General features: G+C 37.5%; 1 protein-coding gene across 4 annotated transcripts; it reads right to left on the reverse strand.

Annotated features, from left to right (window-relative positions):
• Positions 1-354: 354 nt before the first annotated feature.
• On the reverse strand, positions 355-27,093 carry lpin2 (lipin 2). Of its 4 annotated transcripts, none has more exons than XM_014996899.2 (20): positions 26,959-27,093; positions 20,205-20,405; positions 14,751-14,846; positions 14,067-14,413; positions 13,874-13,981; positions 13,655-13,781; positions 13,239-13,569; positions 12,588-12,687; positions 12,243-12,430; positions 11,949-12,042; positions 11,785-11,854; positions 11,589-11,681; positions 11,364-11,446; positions 10,048-10,192; positions 8,150-8,298; positions 6,619-6,705; positions 6,033-6,185; positions 4,992-5,106; positions 4,175-4,278; positions 355-2,930 (listed from the first exon to the last, which is right to left on the reverse strand). In XM_014996899.2, the coding sequence occupies exons 2-20, from the start codon at positions 20,394-20,396 to the stop codon at positions 2,786-2,788; spliced, it is 2,727 nt and encodes a 908-aa protein (XP_014852385.2). In that variant the 5' UTR covers positions 20,397-20,405; positions 26,959-27,093; the 3' UTR covers positions 355-2,785. The 4 variants fall into 4 exon arrangements, with proteins under 4 accessions (XP_014852385.2, XP_014852384.2, XP_014852383.2 ...); XM_014996898.2 differs by having other exon boundaries at positions 26,944-27,072; XM_014996897.2 differs by lacking the exon at positions 26,959-27,093 and adding an exon at positions 22,597-22,960 and having other exon boundaries at positions 14,067-14,410.
• Between the last annotated feature and the right edge of the window lie 624 nt (positions 27,094-27,717).

Consider the following 27,717-nt stretch of genomic DNA (forward strand, 5'->3'; position numbering starts at 1 on the left):
AGTCTCTCCCCAACTCCCCCCCGTCACTCCTGAGATTTGGAAAATGTTCCCAAGACGAGAACATCAGTTCAGTTTCTGTTAAGCCCTAAAAGCCCAATTCTGATTTTAATTCAAAACTGCTCTGCTTACCGTTTCTATAAATCTTTGATGTTCAGTAAGATTTGTGAAATATTTAACAACCTAAGGGAGTTGATCTAAAATATATATATATATATATATATATATATGTATATATATATATATATATTATGCATTTTATAAATGGCATCAAGTATCGGTTCTAAAAGTCAAAGCTACTCCAGCAGCCTTTGGTTTTAACTTTTGACTTAAAATGAGAAGCGATTCAGAGACAAATGGATTTAGTGAGATATTTAATACAAATAAGACCACAAGCCACATATTGCTAATTTCGTCAGGCCTGTATTTTTCTTCTTCTTACCAGAGATTTGTTTCTTCAAACATACTTTAAACCACATCTCTATACAAATCAAACACAGCATACATATAAGGTGTTTATATTTGTCAGAAACAATCAAAGAGCAAGCGTTACATCCAAACAAAACAAATTATGATATACGTTTGTAAGAAATGACATGAACAAAAAAAAAAAAGGCATTGAGACAGAAAAACTTGATCAGCATATACACCGGATCCTTTTTCACAGCAGTGAGTGAGAGCATTTTATACTATATATCCTGGAATCATAGAGGATGAAGTGTGATTCTTTCACACAAGATGCTTTACTTTCATAGAAAGAATGAAATTCCTTTTGTTAATTCTAAGATAAACGTATCTAACTTCAAACTTTGTAGAGAAGACGCTAAGGAATCAAAAAAACACACATCATATATCACAAAACATCAGAGCAACACTATTCGAACTAAGAGAAACTAGATGTAGCTATATAGCTTTTACGTTGTGCTTCTTTTTTCTTTTTTTTCTTTCCATCCACGTAATCTGGTTCCGTTTGTTCAGTTCTCTAAAGCACATCCTATGTTGTACTCGGGAGAAAGATATGATCCTGGTCATTAAATCATGTTCTTTTAAATCACACAGAAAGCCAAGGAAGAGCCAAGTCAAGTATTTCCTGTTTATGTCCAAACTAGAACTAATATCTCTTCCTCTGCTCATCAAAGAAACTCCATCAGTTCTCATATTATCTGTCATACTAATAAACATGCACAATTACACACGCATAATGAAGCTACGGGGGAGGGGGCGGTCGGAATGACAGCCTTATGTTTGTTTTAAGATTTCATTCTCAGTTTTGACTTGCAAAACAAGAAAACCCTCCACTGTTAAAACACTTCTTCAAATCATTATATTCGAGATAAAACTGATAGATGTTAAAGACAAAAGTAGAACTCTTCACTTTGTAATGATGGCATACTTTAGGTTACCTCCTATGAAAAGCATGTTGGTTAGATGCAAGTGTTTAAGTCTGCAGCTTAGACAAAGTGCATTGGACAAGTCTCGGAAAAGCCACTGAGGGAGAATAAAGAAGGAGTGCAGGATACTTACTGCCACCCCACCAGCAGCACTCAGTGATTTAGGTAAGCACACATACACGCATGCATGCACACACACACCAACATCCTATAATCTTTCATAGAAGAAGCTTTCAAACGGAAATCCCTAATTTTTAAGCTGCTTTCGGATCTGCCCCATCTTCGCTGTCGCAACTTGAGCGTCATCGCTTATATTTACATGTATTAATACTAAAGCTGTGGACTTTGAGGTTTGCTAGGAATCTTTATGTGCCTTGCATGTCGAGAGCTCCACCATTAAATAAAATAAACAGCTTGCTGTGGGAGACATGACTGAAGAGAGATCGGACACGAAGCTGAGCAGCTCTGGTTAAGCGCGCAAGAATTTGTGGCCAACCACACAAAATACCATTTTAAGTATTTTCTCATTACACTGGAGATAAATGACTTTTTTTTTCCTGACAAGCAATGGAATTACAACAGAAATCAATAACTTAATATATTAATTTTAAATAATTACTGTTGTTAACAGAACACATAAGGTCTGCAGAGCTTGTACAACAGAACAAACATTTTACAACAACCGCTGGACAATAAACCATGAAGCTGCTTCATTTTGCCGCAACCAAGTGCGGATCCATACATTCTTGGCATACACGGAGTTTTTACCTCGATTACAAACAATATCGAACATAACTCACTGCGCACGTAGTTCATGACCTTTAGAAGAAGCCAATAGAAATGTGCGATGTGAGTAAAGAGTGTCAGAAAAACTGAACTTCAAGCAGCGTTGCTACAGTAGGCTCCTGCAAACCAATGAGTTTGAGCATCACGGTTGGGGGAAATCTGACATCAGTCAGCTGTTACAATCCGTGTTCACTTTTCTCGTCAGGTCTCACTACACCAAACTCCTCTCACACTGTATAATTAAGAAATGTGTAAAATAAAATTAAATTAGGAAACTGAGTGCCTTCTGAGTTACTAAAAGTATTCTGTTTGAAAAAATATTTATTTTAGATTGCTATCCCTGCACCACTCAACTACAGGCCGGTCGTCGAGCAGAGCGACCTGGCACCAGTAAGCGATTAGTCCGTTTTCCAGTGGTTGAAGTTTCAGCTGATGTTAATCTCCACTCGTTTAAAAATAAATACAGTTTTCAAGTTATGTTTTAAGTTTCGTCTTAACCCTGTTTTCTCTGGTAGTCGTAGTCGTGTGCCTAAGTGCTATTGGATCCACTCCACGTTTGTTTACGCCTCGTCCCGCACAGATGAATGGCTGGGTGAGAGTCTGTGCAGCGGTTAGAGCGGTTCGTCGAGGTTGATTTCTGGTAGCGGCTGTCTCCAATAACAGAAGGAGCTAAATTCGGGCATCACGAAGGCTTCGTTCTGCTCTTTACTCAGCAGAGGGAAAACGTGCTCCACCAGCTCACTAAGTCTGCCGTAGCTGTGGACGGAAAGAAGCGTGTTAGAGAATTTTAGTCCGTTTCATATTTATAGAAAAGCAGCTTACAAGCAGTGATGTACAACATTTATCCAACAGTAAAAGACTCCAAACATGCATTTAGGTAATGACTGATTCCTAGTATGTAGGAAGGTTTTGAAAAGTTCTATTTTATTGTAAGAGAGTTTATATTTGATTCCAATATGGTGTTACTGGCATAAAGTCCCTGATGAAACTGCTGCAAAGCCTGTAATTTCCATCTCATACAGACAATAAGATGTTATTGAGCTTGGAGCAAAGTCAAACTAGAGTCAGAATGGTCGTTTCATTCATTTTAAAGCCTTTATATGAGTAACTATAATTGCTGTTGAGGGCTGAATCATTTGCTGAGCTCAATTTTTCCAAAAGAATATATGTCTGTAAATGATACATTTGTATGATTCTGCTGGCAGTAGCTGACGGGTCATACTAAAAACAAAAACTTTATCATTTTAATGTTTTAGAACTGTTAAAAAATGAAAAACTACTAAGTCATGTCTTCGACTGTATGTTTAGTCTGATAATATTAATTCACACTTTAATCCAACTACTCTACCTTTTACTTTAGGAGGTCATGGTTATATATTATGCAAGTCCTGTTAAAAACTCAATACTGTGTATCCGTCTTTCTGGTTTGATCTGATCCTGCCTTAAACTCAGTTTCTAATCTCGGAACCCAAACAGAGTAATGGCCTGAACTAAATCTCAGCTTTTGAAGTGCATTTGGATTTGTGTACAGCATCAGCACAGTATGAATGTTTCATTTCAGATTTTCTGCTGCTCCCCCCCAGCTTCACCCTGCGCTCTGCCCTAAATGGATCGTCAGAGCAGAAGTCGCTCTTAAATCAACTTGATTTGAATCTAGGTGGTTCTGTTTGGTTAACCTGAGAGCAACTGGAAAACTGAACTTTTGTTACTTTAAATGGGACCAGAAGCAGCACAATTGCTCACAGTTCACAGTAGGTTTTTTATGTCTAAGACAAAGAGTAAGAGTAACCTAAATGTCAACAAAATAAGTGTTAACAGAAGCATCATTAGGCAGTTGGAGAATAATTGAGACAGTTACAACCATGAGCTACTTAAGGACAAAACAAAGCAAGTATAGAGCTTTGATTTTGAGTGTGAGGAAGTGAAGAAAAGTCCATGTGAGACCGTGACTTGCAGTTTCAATGAGATCATTCTTTTTTTTTTTTTTTTTATTTACTCACGATGACTTGTTGCCCTTGGTCTGCTCCTGGATCAGCTCTCCTTTGGGGTTAACTGTGAAGATCCGACACAGCGGGACTCCAACCTCCTTATAGGCAAAAACATCCTGAATGGGGACGATGATAAGAGGCTTACTGCACATGCTGAAAATTAGAACTGAAACGAATCCAAATGAAGTGTTAAATGTCTTGGGTGTGCATGTTCTGTAGACGGAAAAACACATCAGGGTCTCTTCACCGCCTTTAAAAAAAAAAAAAAATTATAACCCCAATAAAGAACATCTATAAAAGCTTTGGAAAGCCACTCGAGAGAAACGTTGATAAACCTCAATCATGCACACTGATATGTCACTGACATTAATCACATATTTCCTGTTTTTGTTCCTCTAAGAGCATTCGATGGAAATATTTCAGCTGTTTAGAATAGATCAGCTTTTGTGTTTGTTTATTTAATTTAGTTTTTTTCCCCCCTTTGCTGAGCAACAGTGTCTATGGTTGCTTCATGGGGTGTATGTGTTTATGCAGCTGAAGACAGAAAAGGATGATACTCTGCCCAAGCTTCCCTCCCTTCCACATGAAGTCACACAGACTCAAACTTACCAAGTGACCTCAACTCTGGTTCAGCCCTGTACTGATTTCACTTGTTTGTGTCTGCTAACTGATAGCCAAAGAGTCATGTTGACATTGCAATACACCCTTGAGTGCAACGGCTTGTAGTAATATATAAAAAAAAAAAAGAAAAAAAAAAAAGCAGTTCATGTAAAAAAACAAGCACTTCAATATCTGGCAGTCTGAGATTTTCTAACACGCATTAACTCACATTAGCTCGATTCCCAAAGGCAGCGTAGAAAGGCTGCTTGTTATTCTGAAACAGGTTCTTGATGTCTGTAAGGCATTCGATCTTGAAGATCTCTGGTTTTTTCTCGATGACCTCCCTGAAAAACAAACAAAAAAAAAAAAAGAAAACAAGTTTCATGAGTCCTCTGTTTATATTAAAGTCAAATGGTTGTTTTATGTCAAACATACTTTTTAATAATCCATTCTATTAAATTTATAATTTCAATAGACAAATAAAACACAACCCAAAGATGCCAAGACTCCCTAATAAAATACTTTGATAAAAAAAAAAAGGTCTGTATTTGAAGCAAATAAAATAAGACACTCATTTTGAAAAGGCAACATTTGAAAATTACTGACGTCCATCGATACAAGACTAAAGTACATTGCCATAGCAACTACAAAGTATAGTCTTCAAGGATGTAAAACATTCCCACGGCTCTGACGCACAATTCAAAGTACACCCAAGCAGTGTTTAATTAAAATATAAACACGGATCTACTACATCCTTTTGCAGCATTACTTTTTCAGATCACATCTGATGATAAACCAGTACAGATTGTTGTATATTAAAAACAGAAGATATGCGAGGACAAAATTATGTACCAAAGCCAACAAACCACTGACAGCAAAGTCCACACAAAACTAGCAACTCTGACAGAAGGTGAAGGGTTAGACTGGTTCACCAGTCAACAAGATGTCATGAGTAAAAATGCTGCAAGCTATCCAATGATAAATGATTAGTTTAAACCCCGAATACATTTTGATCAGAAAATATGAATTTTTCTGTCTGAATCCATTAGCAAATAGAATTAAATTGTCATTTATACCCTCACTACAAAATATCAGCTAAGATTCTTAACATACATAAGCTCAAGTATTAAATAATTATAAATATGTCTCTATTTACCAAAGAAATAATCCAGGCTTCAAGAGAGAAAACAAAGGTTTGGTATTATGAGAATTGAATGTGCGCGAGAACTTTCTGGAGGAAAGTGTTGGCCATCATCACACTTTATTGTACCTGTGGAATGCAGAGAAGAGGCTGCTGGGAGACAGCATGAGCGGTCCTCGCGGCAGGATGATGCCTCCATCGTTGACCCACTGCAGGTAGCCCCTCGTCATGTCGGCCATGCCGATAGCCCGAGCTGAGCAGTACAAGAATTTGTAGCCATTCCTGCGAATGAGAGAAAATGACTCCAAGCCTGCACAAACAACCACCACCACCATAATCATCATAACCCATAACTTCAGGAGAAAAGATCCAAGAATTTTATTGTTACCCAAGTGCAGATTTTACAGTAACTGTCCTAGTCACCGAGGCTTCTCCTGTGTGGCGGTAATTTTTCTAATCTTTACTTAAAGCAGCAAATTTAGGACTACAAATTTAATTACTTCTTAGAAATCCAGTTAATGTTTCTTTTAGCGAGAATTAAGTCATGATTATAGTTGAGCACACTGAGTCATCCACTTCACAGCGTCCCACGCAAACACTGAGAGGAAATATCAGCTCCACAGAAAGCCAACTGGGAATCAAAGACGGGCACTCCTAACCGCTGACCAAACATTCATTCTGTCCCTGTAATTAATCCCGGCTGTTGTGCACTTACTCGGCCACGGAGTGGTACAGCTTGGCAATGCCCTGGTGGGTCCAGTCTTTCCCCAACTGTGGGAGAATCTGTCCAAACACATCTGATCTAAAAAACAAACGCACATTATTGACATTATGTTGAAGAGCCTCCAAGTGGGAGGCAGGCCACTCAAAAGGCAAAATGGAAGAGATGTAAAGTCACAGCTTAAATATGCAAAAAGAAAAATATATAGGATTCTTAGTACAGACTGTTCAGAGAAGGTTAAATAAGCCACACCCCACTACATTAACATTTCATGGTGAATATAAAACTTTATGGGATTTCCTTTGCTAATGAGAATTACTGGCCCCATGGGGAAGACACAGAGTCACCCTCAGCTTATGGCTGTGTGCACTGACAGAACGAGATGTAAATGGGCTCATTATAGATCCTGTACTTTTCAACCTGTTCTTGAAAGAGCACCACGTCACATGCTGGCCTTGGGGTTTGCTGAGATAATAAGCTCCAGTCGATCTGGACTTGTTTGATGTCAAACGTCAGAGAACAGGCATGAAATAAGCTGCAGACATCAGTTTTGGTTCAAAAGAGGAACTACCGGTGAGATAATTTTCTAAAACAGAAAAAAAGCACAACATTCTGGATAGTTTTAAGTAAGAAGTTCTTTAAAATTTTTAAAAATTAAAAACATGTATTATCCGCAGAGATTTATAATGTAATCTACAATACTATTGCAGTCTTGACCAACATATTTGAGGTGTAGAATTTTGCTGATGGTACTCATCAAAATGTAATGTTTGTTCAATTGTTGACTGTATGGCATTTTCTTTCAAATTTAGCGCTTTTATTATTTAAAGCACCGTGAACCGCCTTGCTGCTGAAATGTGCTACACAGATAAACTTGATTGGTTGATTGAAATGGGACTCGCAGCACAATAAATTTTATTCTGCTCATGTGGAGATTTTTCCCCATCAGACTTGTAGTAAAATATCAACGAGATGAACAAGTGACAATAAATGTGAACACTGCAGCAAAGCTTCCACACGAGTTGCAAATATTTATATATAGCGTTATATTGTCTGCCCTGCAGTCTAATCTGATCATCTAAGCTGAAAGCCATAAATACCAACAACTGAAAGTTATATCAGTGACAATAAAGCGTGCTGAGCTACAGATGGTGCCTTGCTAAAGAAAAAAAAAAAGAACGTTTCCACTTCTGCATAATGAATGTTTACGGAGCAAGATCCAAGACTGACAATCTAGGCCTTCACTGATTTTAAAATAGATCACCATTTTGCAGCAAAAGTCAAAGAGGCTCCAGCATGACAAAAGGATGAATAGCAGTTTCTAAAAATATGCAGTGTGGTAAGCCAGTACATTTGCATGCATTTATAAAAAAGAAACCCAATAAAGTGTTCCAAAAATAATCCCCCCAACTTCCCATATGCGCTGCACTAAATGAAAAAAACAAAAATGCAAGACAGACTCTTTTTCAAAGTTTTGGACTTTTATTTCCTACTGAGCCTCTAAATTTTCTTTTGAGACACCTACTTGGTGATGGTACCATCAATGTCAGAGATGATGACTTTGTCATCCCAGTTCCACAGGTAGATGGTCCCCTCACAACGGCATGTGCCTTGGTACTGAGTGGTAATGCTAAATGTCACGTCATTTGGTCCCTCCTTTAGTTTCAAACTAGCCTAGGGGGAAAAAAAAAATAAAAAAATAGAATGAAAAATGTGAGGCCATCTGGAGGAAGAATCTATTTCATTCACAAGAAGAAAACCCAAACATAGGCAATGGTCTGCTGAACAAATAGTTTTGTCATAATGCAAAAATTTGCACAGGACTTTAGAGCCCCCTACTGGCACCAAGCGCAACAAATATATATATATATATATATATATATATATATATATACATACATACACACAGGTGCTGGTCATAAAATTAGAATATTGTGATAAAGTTCATTATTTTCCATAATGTCATGATAAAAATTAAATTGTCATATATTTTAGATTCATTGCACACCAACTGAAATATTTCAGGTCTTTTATTGTTTTAATTTTGATGATTTTGGCAAACAGCTCATGAAAACCCAAAATCCCTGTCTCAAAAAATTAGAATATTATGAAAAGGTTCTCTGAACAAGCAATAAAAATAATCATCTGAATCAACAAAGTAACTCTAAACACCTGAAAAAGATTCCTGAGGCCTTTAAAAACTCCCAGCCTGGTTCATTACTCAAAACCGCAATCATGGGTCAGACTGCTGACCTGACTGCTGTCCAGAAGGCCATCACTGACATCCTCAAGCAAGAGGGTGAGAAACGGAAAGAAATTTCTGAACGAATCGGCTGTTTGCAGAGTGTTATATCAAGGCACCTCAGTGGGAAGTCAGTAGGAAGGAAAAAGTGTGGCAGAAAACGCTGCACAACGAGAAGAGGTGACCGGACCCTGAGGAAGATTGTGGAGAAGGGCCGATTCCAGACCTTGGGGGAAGCAGTGGACTGAGTCTGGAGTAGAAACATCCAGAGCCACTGTGCACAGGCGTGTGCAGCTATCAGAAGATTTTGGAGCACTTCATGCTTCCATCTGCTGAAAAGTTTTATGGAGATGAAAATTTAATTTGGTCTGGAATCGGCCCTTCTCCACAATCTTCCTCAGGGTCCGGTCACCTCTTCTCGTTGTGTAGCGTTTTCTGCCACACTTTTTCCTTCCTACTGACTTCCCACTGAGGTGCCTTGATATAACACTCTGCAAACAGCCGATTCGTTCAGAAATTTCTTTCTGTTTCTCACCCTCTTGCTTGAGGATGTCAGTGATGGCCTTCTGGACAGCAGTCAGGTCAGCAGTCTGACCCATGATTGCGGTTTTGAGTAATGAACCAGGCTGGGAGTTTTTAAAGGCCTCAGGAATCTTTTTCAGGTGTTTAGAGTTACTTTGTTGATTCAGATGATTATTTTTATTGCTCGTTCAGAGAACCTTTTCATAATATTCTAATTTTTTGAGACAGGAATTTTGGGTTTTCATGAGCTGTTTGCCAAAATTAATCATTAAAATTAAATTATCAAAATTAAAACAATAAAAGACCTGAAATATTTCAGTTGGTGTGCAATGAATCTAAAATATATGACAATTTAATTTTTATCATGACATTATGGAAAATAATGAACTTTATCACAATATTCTAATTTTATGACTAGCACCTGTATATGTGTGTGTGTGTGTGTGTATATATATATATATATATATATATATATATATATATATAGCCAGCAGGGGGAGCTCTAAAACACAGAATAGATGCTTAGACAGTGCAAAGGTCAGATATTTGCGCCATCAAAGCACTACGACATTTCCTAAAATGAAAAAAGAAAAAAAAAAAAAAACTATAATGAGACAAAAGAACAACTATTCTATTTTAGAAAGTAACAAAGAACTTACTATCTGATCTGAGGAAAGACGTAGTGACTTCCTGTAAGTGTGGGGGGTGGAATGATGTCCTTCTGCTGGCTGCAGCCTCTCTTGGCAGGACGCAGCACTGACCTCCTTGGATTCCTCATCACTCGAGGTGTCTCCTGCTTTCGGCCTACAGGACAGTTATGTTAATTATTTACCCCATAAAATACTAGTGAAAAAAATACAGTGATAAAACTTATAGACATTAAATGAAGTCACTTTATAGTTACAGGCTGCAGGTCCATCTCAAAGCAAAATATCATAGATGGATTAACTTATTTCCGTAAGTCAATACAAAAAGTGAATTATTAAAAGATGAGATGAGAATTTTGATTTTGGATTATTGCTGATGATCCTAAATTTTGTTTCTATAAAATCGGAATACCAATAGAAAACAGATGCAACCTGTTGAAGACGACTAATTTGAGTCGTCCAGTAGACTGTCAAGAGGGGAAACCATAAAAAGGTCAATGATAAAGAAGCTCGACGTTCAGTATCGTATTCAAGAATGTTAATGTAAAGTTAAATGTGCAAAAAAATGTATCCCCTCTGTATTTCATCTTACAGTGTTGCAAACTACATTAATTCTCAATGTTGATATTTAAATTTGCCTTTTTGGGGATCTCATTTTTTTTCCATAAAATTCTTAACACACGTTACAACAGTATTCCTCCGAAGTGCCGTGTGTGCAGCGAATCCCTTCAATATGTATGTGCATCTGTACATTAGTGTGTCGAGTCACTCAAAAGCAAGTCTGGTTATAAAAGAGGTCTGGATACTCTAAGTTTTGTTATGCACTGCGGTAGCAGAGTGACACAGGAGAAGAAGCAGAGATCTGTTGGCAGGGATCATAATGAGCCAGAAAAAAAAAAAAAAAAAAAAACTACAGTGACCCTGTTTCCCCCCAAGCTGTTGAACGCGCTCTGAAGTTAGACAGGTGTTCTATCGATTACATTTTTGGCCCAGATTTGACTGATAAGCTACCTCCATGTGTTAATGTGCTAACTTAACGCTAAACCCAAAATGAATAAATAAAGATAACTAGATCAATTATTCAAAGACGAAATCCATAAGCTATCCCAAAGACAGACTCCTTTAATGGTAGCTCTAGTATAAAACTGCGTATAAAGAATCTGATACATCAGTTTTTGAATTGAATACCTGAAATGACTTTTTAAAATTCTAATTTAATGAGATGCACCTGAATTCACAAACGTCTTTATTCCAATTCCTTGCCAAGACCAGATTTAGTTTGATGTTCAATATTTCCACATTTTTAAACATGAATGCATAGTACATACGGTAAAGCCAATTTCTCGTGAGAAATAGAGGGTTCTCCTTCCTCTAGCTGAGACTCCTCCTTGGTTTCAAGCTTTGTTTCAGACTAAAGAAAAAAAAAAAAAAAGAAAAGAGAAGGTATTAGGAGCAATTAATGTAGCTTAGAATCAAGATTTGGGAAAAAAAATACTGTTAATAAAATGTGGGCAAAGTGTTTTCTTGTATTACTTATGAGAGCATATACCTACCTGTTTGACTGAACTGTCTGCTCTTTTTCGCCAGAACCACCAGCGACCTGATTTCTTTGGCATTTTCTCCTTCATCCAAGCCTCCTCTGTGGCCTATAAACAAAAACAAAAAATATTTTTACTACTGAGTTAATTATTTGAATTTAGTAAATAATTAAGATACAAAATAAATTTAGCACAAAAAAAAAAAAAATACCTTTGGTAAATTCTTCTGAAATGCCTGTAGACTTAGAATCAAGGGTGCAGCTAGTGTCCAGTTATAATACCTAAAATCAAACAAACAAAAACTAAATCAGACACATGAACTCCTACAAAACAAAGCTTTCGAATTAGATAGAATAAAACAAAAAGCTTACAAACCTATTTCCTATCTTTACAACTAAGTTAGGGTTGTCTATGATTGCTGGATTTTCAGCAAACTCATGATATGTGATGATATGATCCATAAATTTTTCTGCAAACACAGATGGAATTCAAAATTAATTACAGGTAAAGTGTAACATGTAACCAGTATCTAGCACATTTTAGTTTCTGTACCTGAAAGGCTTTAACAAACATGTATCTAAACCGATAATAAACAAATCTGTTTGCGTATAAAAGAGCTGATATGAATGTCTTATTATCTGAAAACAGCAGGCAAACTTTATTGCTGACCTTTGGATATTTCAGCATTTTCTGTGAGACCTCCGCACAGAGAAAGAGTGACATCAGGGAGGTCACTGGCCGAGTCAGAAAGACATTCTGTCCCGCTGTCAGCAGCTGCACTACCCACGGACTGTGGAGACTGGGAACCAGAACGCATCTCTGAGTCGATCCAGTGCTTTGCTGTTGCCTCAGACTCACTGACGGAAGAAAGAACGAACGGACCAGAAAGGCAGACAAAAAGTTAAGGATGTTCAAAGTCGTAGGTTGAAATTTATATTATTTCCAGTCTTAAAATATAGCGCATGTTTAATAAATAAGAAGTGAGCGTATTAAGTGTTTCTTGCGTGAACAAACCTCTTCGGAAAATATCTTGCAGCCACATCGGGTTCAAGGACATTTAGGTCATCTAGGTAGATGTCCTCTGGACCCTGATGCTGACTCCTCTTCGGGACTCCTGCATATAACGCATAAAATCACTTGCTACTTTAGAATGACCTTATACAAAATTACAACCATAAACAATTTATTTATTTTTTATTTTTTTAGATTTTGTGTGATTAAAACAACAAAAGTAGTGAATATCTGTGCCGTTCTATTCAGCTACTCTGAGCCAATGCTTTGCAGAACCTGTTGCAATTGAATTTTGAATAGTATTTGATTTCTGCCTATGGATCTCTATGGGTTGGCGACATAAGTGAGCCAGTAGCAAAGATGAACAACGTGCAATCTACAGAACAGCAACATTTATAATGAGGTTGAAAAGACAGGGACTGCCTACCAATTAGGAGCCATTTTTTAAATTGTATTTACCAGCAGGAATCATTCATCTTCTACTGCATAGTTATGCACTGCTTTTGTTTTGGTCGAATATAACCAATTCTGTTAAAATACACAGAAGTTTGTAGTTGTAATGTGACAATATGTCAAAGTTCAAGGGCTTTGTGAGGCTCTGCTCATTTATTTTTTTTATTCACTGCAAACCAGAATGTGTGACACCCGGCGTACCTTTCTTCTTGGAGGGTGAATCGGTATGTTGGCTGTTTGAAGGGGTGGAGGTGGTCACATTGGATGGAAGGACATCAGGAGGTTCTGTTGGGGTTAAAGGACTCTCTGACGTCACGGTGCTGATGCTCGTTAGGCTGTCAGGTGTTACAGTGGTGACAGGGGTACGTGGCTCAGGCTTGACTATGGTACACACTGAGGGGCCTCCATCTTCCTTTTCAGTCTCCGTTTCATTCGCCATAGCCTCTGAGCTGAGGATGACGCGGAAGTGGGTGCTTTCTGATGGGGTGATGGTCACCGTCTTTATTGGTTCAGGTTTTTCTTTGCGTGTGACCTAAATATTAAAAACGGCAGATGTCACTTCAGAAAACATGGTAAATTGGCATCTGCTGTGACTTTTACAGGAAAGAAGTGCTTACCCTGGTTGTTTCTGGAAACTCCCCCCAGGTCCACTGCATATGGGACTCAGCCCTCAACAAACTCTCTGAAGACTTCATCACCAGTTCAGAGTCACTCTTTGGGGAAAAGGCCTGAGACAAGCTATGGCTGAAAAGGCAGGAAGTGAAACAAAAACAATGAGCAAAACGTTTTATGCATCTATGATCAACTCGAGATGCAAAGCTTAGCTTTACACGTACCCATCACCTGATGGCCATTCGCTGTCGGACAGCGGGTAACCTTCCAGATTATGTCTGACTGTAGGCAGTTTGGGGTCAATGTCACGGATTGTTGAAGTTGAAGGTGACCTACATCCAGAATGCAATATATATATATATATAAATATATATGTTGTTAAAAACCTTTCCCAGCAGTCCTTGAACCCAAAACTACCTCGATACATGTGGTGCGGATTCTTCATCAGAGCTGAGATCCATCTCAAAAATCTCTTCGTTTTGTCCAGTGCCCGACACAGCAGCAGTTGTAGCAGCGACAGAATTACCAGAAGACACCGGTGGGGTCAGCTCTTCTCTGCGAGGGTCTCCTTTGTGCTTCTTTCTTCGTCTTTTTTTCTTTTTTGTGGCAGTGGCACTGGGAGCAGGGGGCTCAGGTGGGTCTTCTTGGTCAAGAGGATCATCATCATTTGGATCTTTAGGTGCCCGGTTCTCGACCGACGAGATCCAGAACAGGTGACTCTCGGTAGGTATTGGGGATGTGGCCAAGTGGGCAGGAATAATCTGCTGAAGTGGAAATTTGTCAATATGCGGCTGAAAGCTTAAGCAACAGTAGAACAGTAGAGACGCAAGTACCAATGCAACGCAAGTAGCTGTCATGATAGGAGAAACATTTGCAACTGTCAAATGTGTCAACTGAACAAAGTGGGTGGATTTCTCAATACAGACCTTGCCGTTTTCTTTACAAACACATCAGAAAGTGGTTTGTTGAAAAGGGCATAATAAACTGCTTAACTGCTTTCTCAAATGCATTATTTGAAACTTGAACTAACTTTTTTTCTTTCAGTCATAAACAGTTTAATTTTATTTCCAAATTAATGATGTGTGTATTTGTTACGCTTACATTTTCTTCTTCGGCTTCCTGGACAAAAAATGCCTCTCCGTTGTCACCAAGTTTCATATGCAGGTCCACAGGATCACCATTCACTTCAATATCAATCTGAAAACATTAAAGAAAATTCAGGCTGATATTTGTAACAACATCAAACAACAACATGAAAACTAAGAAAGTAATCAGTTACATTGGCAGTGGGTTTTATAAGATGATTTTGGCAAACAGTGGTTTAAGATGGCCAGTTTGAGGCCATTTGAAAGAATTTCCATTTTAGTCTAAAACTCAAAAGACTGATCTTTGTTGAGCTCAGTGAACACACCAGGCCGAGTGCAAAAAAAAAACTTAAAGGCAAGATATTTTCTCCACTGCATGTCAAGACTTGTCTGTGGTTCATTCAGGGGGCAAGTCATTGAGTGACAGATGTTAACAGGAAGTTTTAACATTGTGCAGGTAAGTTGCTCCATTTTGCTCTTTCAAGCTTTCTACCTGAAGGTCTGATTGGTCCAAAAGCTATATGTATTTTTATATATATATATATATATATATATATATATATATATATATATATTTTATTTTTATTTTATTTTTTTTAAATATGATTTTTGTTCTTGTTTGAATATGAATATAAATAGTTTGGAGTGCTATTTTACACAAGGAGAAGTTCAATATGTATGCAATCAGATTAGGGCTGAAACGATTCCTCGAATGATTCGAGTACCTCGATTACTAAAATTCCTCGAGGAAAATTTACCTGCCTCGAAGCTTCGTTAATTTATGTTTTATTATTTAGCGCACCGTGTTCCGGCCGGGACTTCATTTGCGTTGCGCGGAGCTCTCACTTCCGCCTCTGAGTTGTTGACAAAAGCTAAGTCTCAGCGGCATAAAGTCCAATCTTCAAGATTGGCCCGTGGGGATTTTATTGATTGATGATAATGCCCGACTTTTTATCGTTTTTGGGGAACCAATAAGCATCCTTAAAATGACTGGGGGAATGCCTGGAGTACGGCAGCATTTCTCCTCCGGGGCTGCTGGTTGAAAGCGAACGGCGGGAAGAGCGCTGAGGTGAGCGGATAGCCTGAACAGGGCGGGCGGCTGAGTAGCTGATGCTTACCGTGTAAATGTAGCTGGCAGAGCGCATCGTACATGGCTGGTAGATGAGTTTCTGAGTGTGACCAGTGAAGGTGTCGTAAATATCCCGTATTGCTTCCCCCCGTGTTCGTCCCCCGGTCTAACGGTTCGTCAGTCCGCTGGTCTATTTCCTCCCCTCCACCCCATCTTACGTTCGTTCATTCGCCCTCTCCTCCCACTCCAGGCGGCATTTCCCGTATTTTCAAACCCAAAGCCTGACAGGTTAGGTGGCAAGGTGAGTTTAATTAATCTATTAAACTCACTGAAGATGAATACATAAATTAAAAGCTGGATCGTAGACATTTTTTATAAGCATATTTGTGAGCCTGCCTCTTTGTTATTAAATTCAATATAATTTCAGATTTTTCTATAACTTTTCTTCTGGTTAACTTAGAAAGTGAGCTATTATTGTTACAGGTTAGTTTTCTAAACTACAAAAAAGCAACTGTTAGGGATGCTCAAATATGAAAAATTGGACTGATTGATATCTGATAGTAACACCGGTATTATGCCAGATTTACCAATATTTCATTTTATAATTTTTTTATCCGATTACTCGATTAATCGTAAGAATAATCGATAGATTACTCGATTACTAAAATATTCGTTTACAACAGCCCTAAATCAGATACATTACAGTGCTTCAGAAATGCATTTATGCCTGAAAGCAACAAAAAGAAGGGGTGTAAAATGGGAGACGATTAAAAAAAAAAAGCAGTTAGATGCCAACAGTACAAGTTGTAAAAATGTCTTTTTTCTCTGCTGTATTTTTCCAAAGGTATTCTTTCTCAACTTCTCGCATAGGGACAAATTCATGTATAGCTAAGCTGAGCCAACCACAGTCTACATTTTGTCTGCCAAGAAAGCAATGGTTTAATCAGCTATGCAATCTAAAAATCAGAAAGATGGCACTTAAAGTAAAAAATACATAAGCTATTTAGGAAAGCTCATGTTTCACCTCAGGGATTATAAATCCTAATAAGCATTCAAGTCCCCAGGGCTTTTATTTTGTGGAGCAGCCAATAAAACAAGGCTTTTTGAGTTTGCTGGGGAAACCCCGGTGGAATGGGGCCCATTCTGTAATTTAACACCACAATAAAAAAAAAAAAAAAGTAGTAACATCTGGAAGACACTACAGACCAGGCTGGCTATGGCACACAAGTGCTCTGCAACATGACACCAGATCATCAATATTGGGTTGAAAACCACAGCCACCAGAATGTTCTTTGTCCTCTCTTTAATAGATTGCTGCTTGGATTTTTCCATGTTGTGCTAAACTTTTCTACAGGTTGGAGATGAAATTTCACCTGGTGAAGGAAACTATAGCAACTAATCCGAGTGTGGCTTTGAATTTCAGGCTCTAATTAATAATGAGACAGAATAAATGAGGCTTCTGCTTATCCACTTACAGTCAGTGAGAGGTTAGATTCACTTCAAGTGGTTATATTCACTCCAACAGCTCATTGCCAATATCATCCTTGAGCTACTTTTCAGCACAGGTAATGGGTACCAGCTGATGCTATTGATTAGTGTATTTATTACATGAACTTGCACTAGTTTCACTAAATTAATTTACTTTAATCGTGCAAAGCACAAATTAGAGAAAGATATTAGCTTCCATGGTAAAACTGTGTTCAATTAATATTCATATTTTCAAATGGAAGGAATACTTTGTGGTTGCCCTCCAAAGTGACTAATTAATGTTGAAAAATGTCTGCATATAAAAGACAAATATATTTCATGAAATAACTTCCCAAAAGGCTATAAATACACAAAGCGGCAGTCCTCACTGATTTGAAAACTGTGCCTAGGAACAGGTATAAATGTTCGTTACACAACAGCCCTTCTGTGAGCCACTGAGGACCTTTTCTTCCCTCCCCCATGCATTCAAGTTGTAGAGCAGTTGCCATAGAAACAACTCATTCATTCCTTTCCAGGCCCATCAGCATTCTAGCTAGGTGGGTAGACAGACTCAAGTTAAAACAAATTTTTCTTGTATTCCAAGTAAAACGGATTTTCTCTCTAAACAAGCGCTTCACTCAAATTATATTTTATAGGTATGGGCACTGATATAAAAATATTTCGTTCATTCATTCGAGTAAACCAATGTAAATTTTTACTCCATCCACATTGATGTATCCATTTTCTAAACAAAAAAAAACATGAGAAGTACAATTTCATGGTCATGACAAATTAGTTTTTATCTGTATGCTTTTTCTAAGATTTGGTTCATTTCTCTGCTCAGATTAAAAAGACAATGTACTAATGGCAAGTAAACTGAAGATAGGCTGCACTTTCCAAGTTATACAAACAACAGCTCACACGTTCTTACAACTTGCAGTTAAACATGCAACAGCAGAAGAAACTGAAATCGAACGCACAACTCTCCTATTGCAGGACAAGTACTCTTCTTCTTAGTATCAATACCGACAAATTTTGAGCCTTTGTAATTAGCATTCTCTTAGAGATCATTTTTTTGCGTGGAAGTACTCTACCAGTCAAAAGGTTTGAAGAGCTGACATTTTAATTCATCCTTACAACTTGTTTTAGATATATGCACATCACACGACATAAGGGAGTTTTGGAGATCCTGAATGGTTATCCCTTTGTTGGTGTCAAAAAAAAAAAGAAAACTCATAATTAGTTTTTAAATTGCATTTTAACTTTAAATGCCAGTCCCAATTTTAATGTGCTGGACATAAAAAAAAATTAAAAAAAAGATGGGCATGCTACAATACACTGATGTAAATCTCTCTCCTGATACTGAAGCATCTCTACCAAACGGGACACATCCTTCTGCCCCTTCTCAGCAATTAGGCTAATGAAAAATGTGCTACAAAAATAGTCTATACCCTCGTGAGAAGCAAGCACTGAAAATAACCTAACTGTTCCAAAGCCAATATTAATTGAGCTACCTCAGAAAAAACAGAAATAGTATCAACTATTTTTGGGAAAAAAGAAACACCTTTGTTCCATCTGTACTGGGGGAGTCACATGTTGTGATCTCTATGTGTTTGTTTAATAGAAAGCCAGAGCCATTCTTGTAGATGATTAAAAACTGCAGCATATATTACTGAAAAAAGAAATAAAAAAACAAGTGCGCATCTTCAAGGCTGCACCCAGTAATCTACTTTTGTTAATGAATGAGTTGCACCATAGCAGTTGATAAGGACCGCAGATTTATGGACAAAATAATGATATACATCTTTTTTTTTATTATTTCTATGACAGGTTTTACGTAATGAGCTCATGAAAAATATATTTCACCTCATTAGTACTAAATATAGTTGTTTGCAGGCAGGGAAGTGGTCCACAAAACAATTCCTAGAGGGTCACCTTCCTCAGATTATGTTGTGGCCATGCTTCAACACACACGTTTCCAATGGGTGTTTTACTTCCCTGGTGTCATGTGCCACAGAGGCCTAGCAATAACTCATCTATTCAAGTAAGGTGTGGTAACACACAAAAACATCTGCAGAGCAAACTATTAGACAGCGGTCTTTCAGGGCTGGATTTGGGCACAAGTGCAGCACTAGTTGTATGCAATCAGATGTATAACTTGGTTGTGTTAGTTTTATTCCAATCAAATTCTTTGCATCACAATAAAATATGTTTTCATTGCTCTTTTTACGACTGGAAAAAGGGTTTTAGCACATCGAGCAAAGTACAATGTTATGTAATCCACAGTAATGTTGATAAGCTCACGCAAACCGCCTGGATATCCTTAATGAAACGTGTAATATTTTCACACATGAAGAAAAACATAATATTGAGCAAAACTAAACTACTGAAAAACAACAGCTGACTTTTTTTAAACTGCTATGCAGACTGCTTATCCATTGTCAATTAACTCATGACTGACGCAGGTAAGATGAAAAATCAATCAAGGACAGATAAGTCAATCATTTTATCTTTCAGTGATAGCTCAAATTAACTTTGTGCACACTGCTAGCAAAAAGCTCTAACTGGTAGTCTGAAAGCTGCTTGCTTGTAGAAGCAACCAGATAACAGATGTTGTACCATGGGGATGAGTCCAGAAATATGCTTTTAGTTTATTTTATACATTGCTGTTTAACTGTAACAGTTAGTTCTAGAATTTGATTTTGATACATCTATGTTGAAAGTTAATCAAAAATGTCCATATGCTAGACATGTCAGTTTCAAAAGAGAAACAGTTTAAAAAGAAAAATCTGGGCACCAAGATGGAATTCAGCTGTAGATAAAATAAAGGCAATTATGTAATACATCTTGAAATGCTTTTTCCACAAGAACTTTAAAACCATCAATCCACATAAAAGTATAAAGGAGAAAACTTGAGGACAAAAAGTTACTTACTACTTTCTCTTTAGAGCGCAGGACACCCAGCTTGCCGAAGCGCACGTGGAATGGGGAACATTGGTAGGTCCCATCTCTCTGGCGGACGACGACGACATCAATACAGCCCGACAGCGTGGCCTGATTGATGCCTTTATACAGTTCTTTGACCGTTACGAGAACTTGACCAGCCAATTGCCCCACGTAGTTCATGGTGTCCGTCTTTAAGGGGGGGAAGAGAAAAAAAACTATTTTTACTTACATTTAAAAGTAAGATCTTTTGAATACACAAAACAATACAGTTCAGTTCAACTGTTTATGAAGTAACCTTGTCCTTTTTCCCCCCCTTTTCCCGTCAGATTTTAGTTCTCTCTCTGCTTGCCTTCGCTACAGCTGTTTCTCTGAACCTAAAGACTGACAGAGAGCATTGTTTTCCTATCTCTGGCCACTGCCCAACATGAGCAACAACAGAGCGAGCGGCAAATGGATGGACCAAGACAATGAGATAACCCCAAACAGAGGTCCCACTGCTCTGCAAAACTGGAAGCAGCTGACATTCTGTTTAGAGTCACAACTCCCAGCAAACTGCTTTACTCATGTTTTACTGCCTTGTTAAATTTGTAAATGTGGTTGAGAACTAGTATTTCTCAACTTTCAAAACATTAATCCTTACAGATATATTTGTTTAAGCAGAAAGTTATTCTTTGCAGTTTGCTGAAATTACTAAAGCAAAGAAAATGGCATACAGGCCAAGACTGAATTTGATAAAGTTATTGATGCACAGCAACAGAGGCTGTATGTGTAACCATTAACTTCACAAATAAACATGATTTCAGTTTGCTGGGTCAGGGTCTAATTTGGTGAAGCCAGTAAACAAATTCCCAAGTTGACTTAATCATGTTTATATAACCTGATTTTGTCCAATACCACAGTAACCTTTGTTCGCAATCTCACCATGAGAGGACTAACAGAGGATTTAGGTAGGAGCAAGTGGGGCAATTTTTCAAGGGCAGAATAAATAAATATGAACATTTGGTGACATATTAACCTCAATAGAGCAAGCTGCTAATGTATGCACCTAAATGTCACCAAAATAAAGAAAAAAATCATTTAACATCAACCTGTTTCAATGATGGACGCAATTTTTCCATAAGACTAAATGAAAAACAAATGCGTACAAATAGACCAATGTTAATTTTATGATCTTGGCTCTCTTTCCAAACAAGTTTCTTTTACAACCTATACATTTTGATATTGAAAAAGATAAAAAAAACATATAGATAGATAATCTCTTTGGTGTTGAACTTGCTGATGTTTTCCAATAAAGCTGCCATGTAAAGAGCTTGGAAAAACTTGAGCCAACATACAAACTCATCTCATTAAATGCAAGTGAGAAGAGGTCAATGCTAGGAAGACGTTTTCTGCGACCACGAAAGTTGCTTTCCAGTCACTCGTCATGTGAACACAATTGAATAAGAGATGTACTGATAGTTACAGGCTTTTACTGACCACCATTGATTTCCATTTTTTAAACTGTTAAATTGAAACTTTAAAGTTATATAAAATTACATAGTCATTTGTCTAAGGCTTGTTTTAAAATCAAAAACATCCTGACAGCAAAATAAAAAACAGGTTTCTGCTAGAAGCAGCACCTTTGAATAAAAATTTTAATATTTCCATTCATGTATCAAAACACATATTCTTCAACTTTATCAGATTTTTACTGAATTGAAAATGATATTTATCAAATAACTGTAAATGTGTTATACAATTTTATGTCAGCCAAACAGAACAAAAAACAAGTACGAACAAATTGATGCATTCTTTTCAATCAGCAGTTCAATAAATTGCTAAATATTTTTTGTCAGTGCAACTACAGTTCAAACCATTTTCAGGTTAGGTAAGATGCACATTAAAACGAGGTCAAACCAAAAAAAGAGAAGAGATTGTGTGGGAGACACTAAAAAAATAGTCTCCCTGGCAAGGAGGGTAAAAAACTCATTTAGAAACTACAGTTAAACTAAAAGTGAAAGATAACGGTCACAAGAAAGCTGTAAAATTACAAATCCAAAGGTCGGCTCTTCTGAATGACAAAGTAAAGTCTAAGAAAAACTCAGAAAAAGTCTAAGAATGCATTTAAAAAAACTGCACCATATTAATACAGAGAATGAGATGAAAAGAATCAGTCTTCAACATGAGCAGACATGAGGAGAAGGCCTCGCATCAAACATGGTTGAACTGTTTCAAGCCATTGCCTTGTTCTATGAACTAAGCAAAAAACACAGTTGACCAGAAGAGCCACAAATTTTTAAATCCCAGTCCCATTTTCACAAAACTGAGTTATTAGACAACATTAGGGTCTCCAGTCTTTTACCATAAGCTGTGACCAATTACAAAACCCTTTCAGACTCACCAGGGACCAAGATGACCTCAGAGAGGACGACTCATCAGCTTCACTATTGTCTGTGTTGTCCTCTGTGTTGCTCCCCAGGAGCTCCCAGCTTGCCCAGGATCTCTGCCTCTTCATCTCAAATAAGTGGAGCGGAGGCCGTACATGACAGACCTCAGGATACTCTCCTGGGACCAATACCTTTTGCCTTTGGATCCCGGCGATAGTTTAATGCTGCCATGCTGAATCCAATATTCAATAGGACCCACCTACTCACCTTTGAATGATTGCCCCTGAGGTAAATACAGATACGTTATCTGGAACTTGTGGCAATTGTGCAAGACCGTCGTAAACACCGCCATCCTTCTTCTGGGATTTTCTCTTCAGAACGTGTACTTGTACTCATCCAGTCAGCTGCCAGGGTACGGCAATGTAAGCCAATGGGATGGGATCTTTACAGTGGCAGTGTACAGCTGATAAGGTGAAGCCATTTCCTCTGTACGAATACGCAATGTTTTCTTCTGATAAGAGTAAAAGCTCGGGGGGGAGAAGGGGGGAATGCCAAGCCGCTGTCGTCTGCACCATTTTTCTGTCACATGTACATTACAATTTTCACTGTGTGTTCTTGTCCATGACTTATCAAAAGAGAGGTGGAGGTGAACGACGCCAAGTTGCTAAGGTCAGCCTATAGTTGATCCAGTGTGCTGGACTTCAACATGCTTTCTGCTGCGCCTTATCAATAAGATGCTTCACCAAAATGAACAGGCGATTACAAAACAAACTGCAAACACTGAAAGCAGGAGAACATTAGAGATGATTGAATGTCTACATTGAACAGTCTAATGAAAGGTTTGTGGGACTAACTGATGAAATGCAGTCCAACTAGTAATGACAAAAACATGTTTTTCTCGTCAAGGAGCTCTCCCTGATCTGGTCTCCAGGATCACTCTGGCTAGTCTGGGTCCCAACTGACTGCCCAGGATGAAAATAATGCGTGAGGCTGCTCCAAAAAGGGCCCCAACCCCGCCGTCTCATCTGCTCAGTCTTTTGTAAACAAACCAAAAAGAAGCACTTGGGCTTATAGAGCTGTAGACTTATTTCCTTGTTGTGCTAAAACTCATTTTGAAAGAAAAAACAGTAATGAAGTACAAATTAATAAATGGTAAGGATATTTTTTCAAAAGTGTGATGCACACAATGCCTAGGGACATACCAGGATCTCACAATATTAAAGCGGAATAATTTTCTCATCCAGAGGAAGTGTCTCACACTGCATGTTTCATTTGTTGTCAGCATCACTTCGTCATGGCTAAATTAGCATTTTAAGGACCCTCATGGGTATACAGTAGACAATAAATAAATGGTGAGTCAAAAGCAAGGGAAGAACAGTTTGTAAGCACTGAACAGAACATTTGAAGACTGAGTAAAAAGTGTAAGTGAAAAGGTTTTTCTTTGTTTTTGAAGGAATTTGAACTGGATCAGCTGCACACTGGTATCTAAAGCATTTACACCGATCGAACCAAAACTGAAAACTCTATAAGAGTTGTGTTAAAATAGTTTGTGATCTACAAAACGATTACTCTAACAAAATAATAATCCATAAACTCTTTTTTTCTCCTGTAGATATGTAGATAATGTAAACATTTGATTCACAGTTTCAGCAGTTGGCTGTTCTCTGTTATTAAAATAACTTGCACTGCATACAATTATTAAATATCGAACTCAAAGTCTATTTTAGTGTAAAATAATTCGATCTAGCCTGAATAATTCCATACTGATCTAAGATTTATTAACATTCAGTAAGTACATTTTGGAGTCAGTCTTTTGTGTGGGTGACATCAACATTATTGTTTAACTCAATAACTTCTGGGACCATTTATCGACCAGCAAATTTGTTTTACAATTTTGACAGGCCTATTAATGAACACAGAGAAGAGTTTAGCTAAAAAATACCTTTGATTTGTGAAACATTTTAAAAACATGTTCAAGTCTGAACTTATATCCAGAACAGAACAGCATAGAAAGTCAAAGTCCTGTAAGCTGAATGTATTTCACTTCTAATGATAAAAGACCACTATAATATTATAGCACATGAAAAATAGCAAATAACCAAGCTACATAAGTTAGCAGCAATGAACATAGAAACTTTTAATTTGATAAAAATATTTAAAATGATTATGATAAAAATAAAATCTTATATAATAAGTACATCCAGAGTCATCTATAATATAACTTGTAACATAATCACAAAGTGACCAAGCCAAATAAGTCACTGACTAGGTTCATGTTACACTACTTCAAGCATAAACACAAAACTGGAATTACCTCTTCCAACTCATTATGTGGGTATAATTAAACCAAGACGACCTAAAACAGGCAGAGCCCTCTTCAATTTTTCCACATTCTGCAGTGCTAATAAATAATCCCTAGTATTCCTCCAAGTATCATTTCCTTGCTTATTTTCCACAGTGCACCAAAAATTCCTAGCTGCTGGGAATTAGTCATTTACAAAACAAAGAGTGTAAATGTTAACTCTGACATTTTCAAATCATACCTCTTTTATAACAGAAAGTAAAGCTTTTTTTTTCCTTTTTTAAGGACACCAATACTTGCTCTTTAAATAGTAAAGAAATTAAAATTTGTTGATCACTAAAAAGGGCACCGATGAGTAGGATTTAGTTCAATTTAAAAACAAGGGTTTCCTCAGGAAATGACATATGCAGCATTTGTTTGCAACTTTAAATTTAACTTTGCTCCTGCAGCCCACACCCCTGTCAGGAAGTTTAAAGAGTGACACAGCCAACAACATGAGGACAAACTGCCCTGTTATTAGCTTTAGAAAGCATAAATTTATACCACTCGGGTTGAAAGGCTTGTCAACCAAAATTAATGATTCATTTACTACGGATGTGCCAGCCTGAAAGGTTTGTTAAAGTAATAAAGTCTTGATCAATCTAGAAGGAACGACAGTTTCCAAATTTCCGGGCTCATCGGGGATATGTGACTATATACAAAAACAACAGGCATGTGTTAAATTCACTAATGTCAAGGAAGGGCAGTGCTGGGTTTTCTCCATATGCAATAAACAAACAAAACTTCACTCACTCATTCCCACACTTTTTCTGCCGACATTAAAAGGTCTGTGGGAACAATTAATGGCTACTGGTTTGGATCAAAGTAATTTGAATTGCATCAATGACTCATCACACTTACTTGAATGAACTATAGTTATTATAATTGTATTATACACTGCTCAAAAAAATAAAGGGAACACTCAAACACATCCTAGATCTGAATGAATGAAATATTCTCATTGAATACTTTGTTCTGTACAAAGTTGAATGTGCTGACAACAAAATCACACAAAAATCATCAACGGAAATCAAATTTATTAACCAATGGAGGCCTGGATTTGGAGCCACACACAAAGTTAAAGTGAAATGTTCCCTTTATTTTTTTTGAGCAGTACATTTTTCCTGTAGATTAAAAAAAACTGAGCATATGGGTAGTTTATTTGCTTAAATACACAACTAAACATGTCTGGCTCAAAAATAAGTGACTTTGGCTTCACTGCTTAAATGGCAGTATAGGTCAGGATCTGATATATGCTGGGGTTATTATTAAATTTTAAGTGTTTTAATATTAAAATCGCTGCACAACAGTTTGAGTTACAAGGCGCTTGTGTTTTCAGTGTCCCCCAGACAGGTGTTTTGTTCCGCGGTGTCAGCGCGCTACAACTCGTGTGATCTATTTAAAAATGCAAATTAACACGGGTCAGCTGATCTTAACATCGTGTACTTTGCCACCTTCGCACTTATAAATAGACATCAGAAAATTATAATAGAAATCATAATATTAGAAATCACAGCTTCGACAAAAAAAAAAAAAAAACGCGACACATTACGAACGCTGGAATAAAACAGGCGGAAATACAAAGAGAAAACGAAAACAAAAATTAGCATCCTCTTTGACCCACATTGCTTCTCGGTTTTACACATTAACATCATGAAAACGTGAATGAAAAACAGTGGAACACTGGACAGATGGAAATGAATGGAGTCGGGGCTCTGCTAAGCTCTGCTAGCTCCATAGTTATCGCCCGGTTGGAGCTTACGTTACCGTTAATGTCAAACGGCCAGGCGTTAGCAAATGACAGCAACTCACTCGGTAGATGGTGTCGATGAACACTCGATACATTCATTCGCTTTATAAATAAATGGCAAACCCATTAATTTTGGTTCGCAGTCAAATTGCTTCCATATAGCTAAAGGGCAGGTTAGCCAGATTAACATGCTAGCTACCATTAGCCAATGGTAGAATCAGAAATATACGTTAACATGCATCTCAAAAGACATTAGTCCAAATCATTCACCTAATAAGTTCTTACTTCTCGGTTCCTTGAGCCTGACTGCTGCCTTCTCAGGAAAGTTGTAATGTCTTCAGTGAATCCCCATAATTTTCTTCGTGAAACTCCTCTGAAGCCTCTTGACGTGTCCCTGTTTGGACCACCGTGACCGACTGGTTTGTGTGTAATTGTGTGTGTGTGTGTGTGTGTGTGTGTGTGTGTTGAGGTGAAGAGACACTGAGTCGGCGCAGCTGGTGGGACGGTCGACAACTCACAGCTGAGCTGACTAATTATTCCAGTAGTCAAAAATACATTTCAAGAGCAGCGAATTTTAACAGAAAGTTTATAGAATTATATTGAACTTTGTTCTCACTTTTACTTGTTATCAAACACAAAGCAATTTAAAACTATATACATTTTAGTTTGATTTGGTTTATTTTAACTTGCCATATTATGTGGGCATGTTATAGCCTATATATATATATATTTTTTTTTTTTTTATTTTACTGTTAAGTAATTGTTTATTCTTTCAAGTTTATTTGTTTGTATTACTTGCAGCATATTTCAATCTCTTGTCTCAACATGGAGCCATGCTTGTGTCTTTTGTGCGAGATATTGCTTTTTAGGGATGGATCTTTTTTTATATACCTGATTCTGGTGGTGGTGTTGTTCTTTTTCATTCTATCTTCCACATAAAGACTCACCAAAGGCTTGACCAGAGATCGGAATTGGCCAATTTTCTCCTGAAAATGCAAATATTTGAAAACTTGTCTTTTCTAATTCATTGTGTAAAGTCAAAAC

The sequence above is a fragment of the Poecilia mexicana genome, unplaced genomic scaffold, assembly GCF_051168715.1.
Source record: "Poecilia mexicana isolate PSO_F unplaced genomic scaffold, ASM5116871v1 scaffold_17, whole genome shotgun sequence".
Classification (NCBI taxonomy): Eukaryota; Metazoa; Chordata; class Actinopteri; order Cyprinodontiformes; family Poeciliidae; genus Poecilia; species Poecilia mexicana.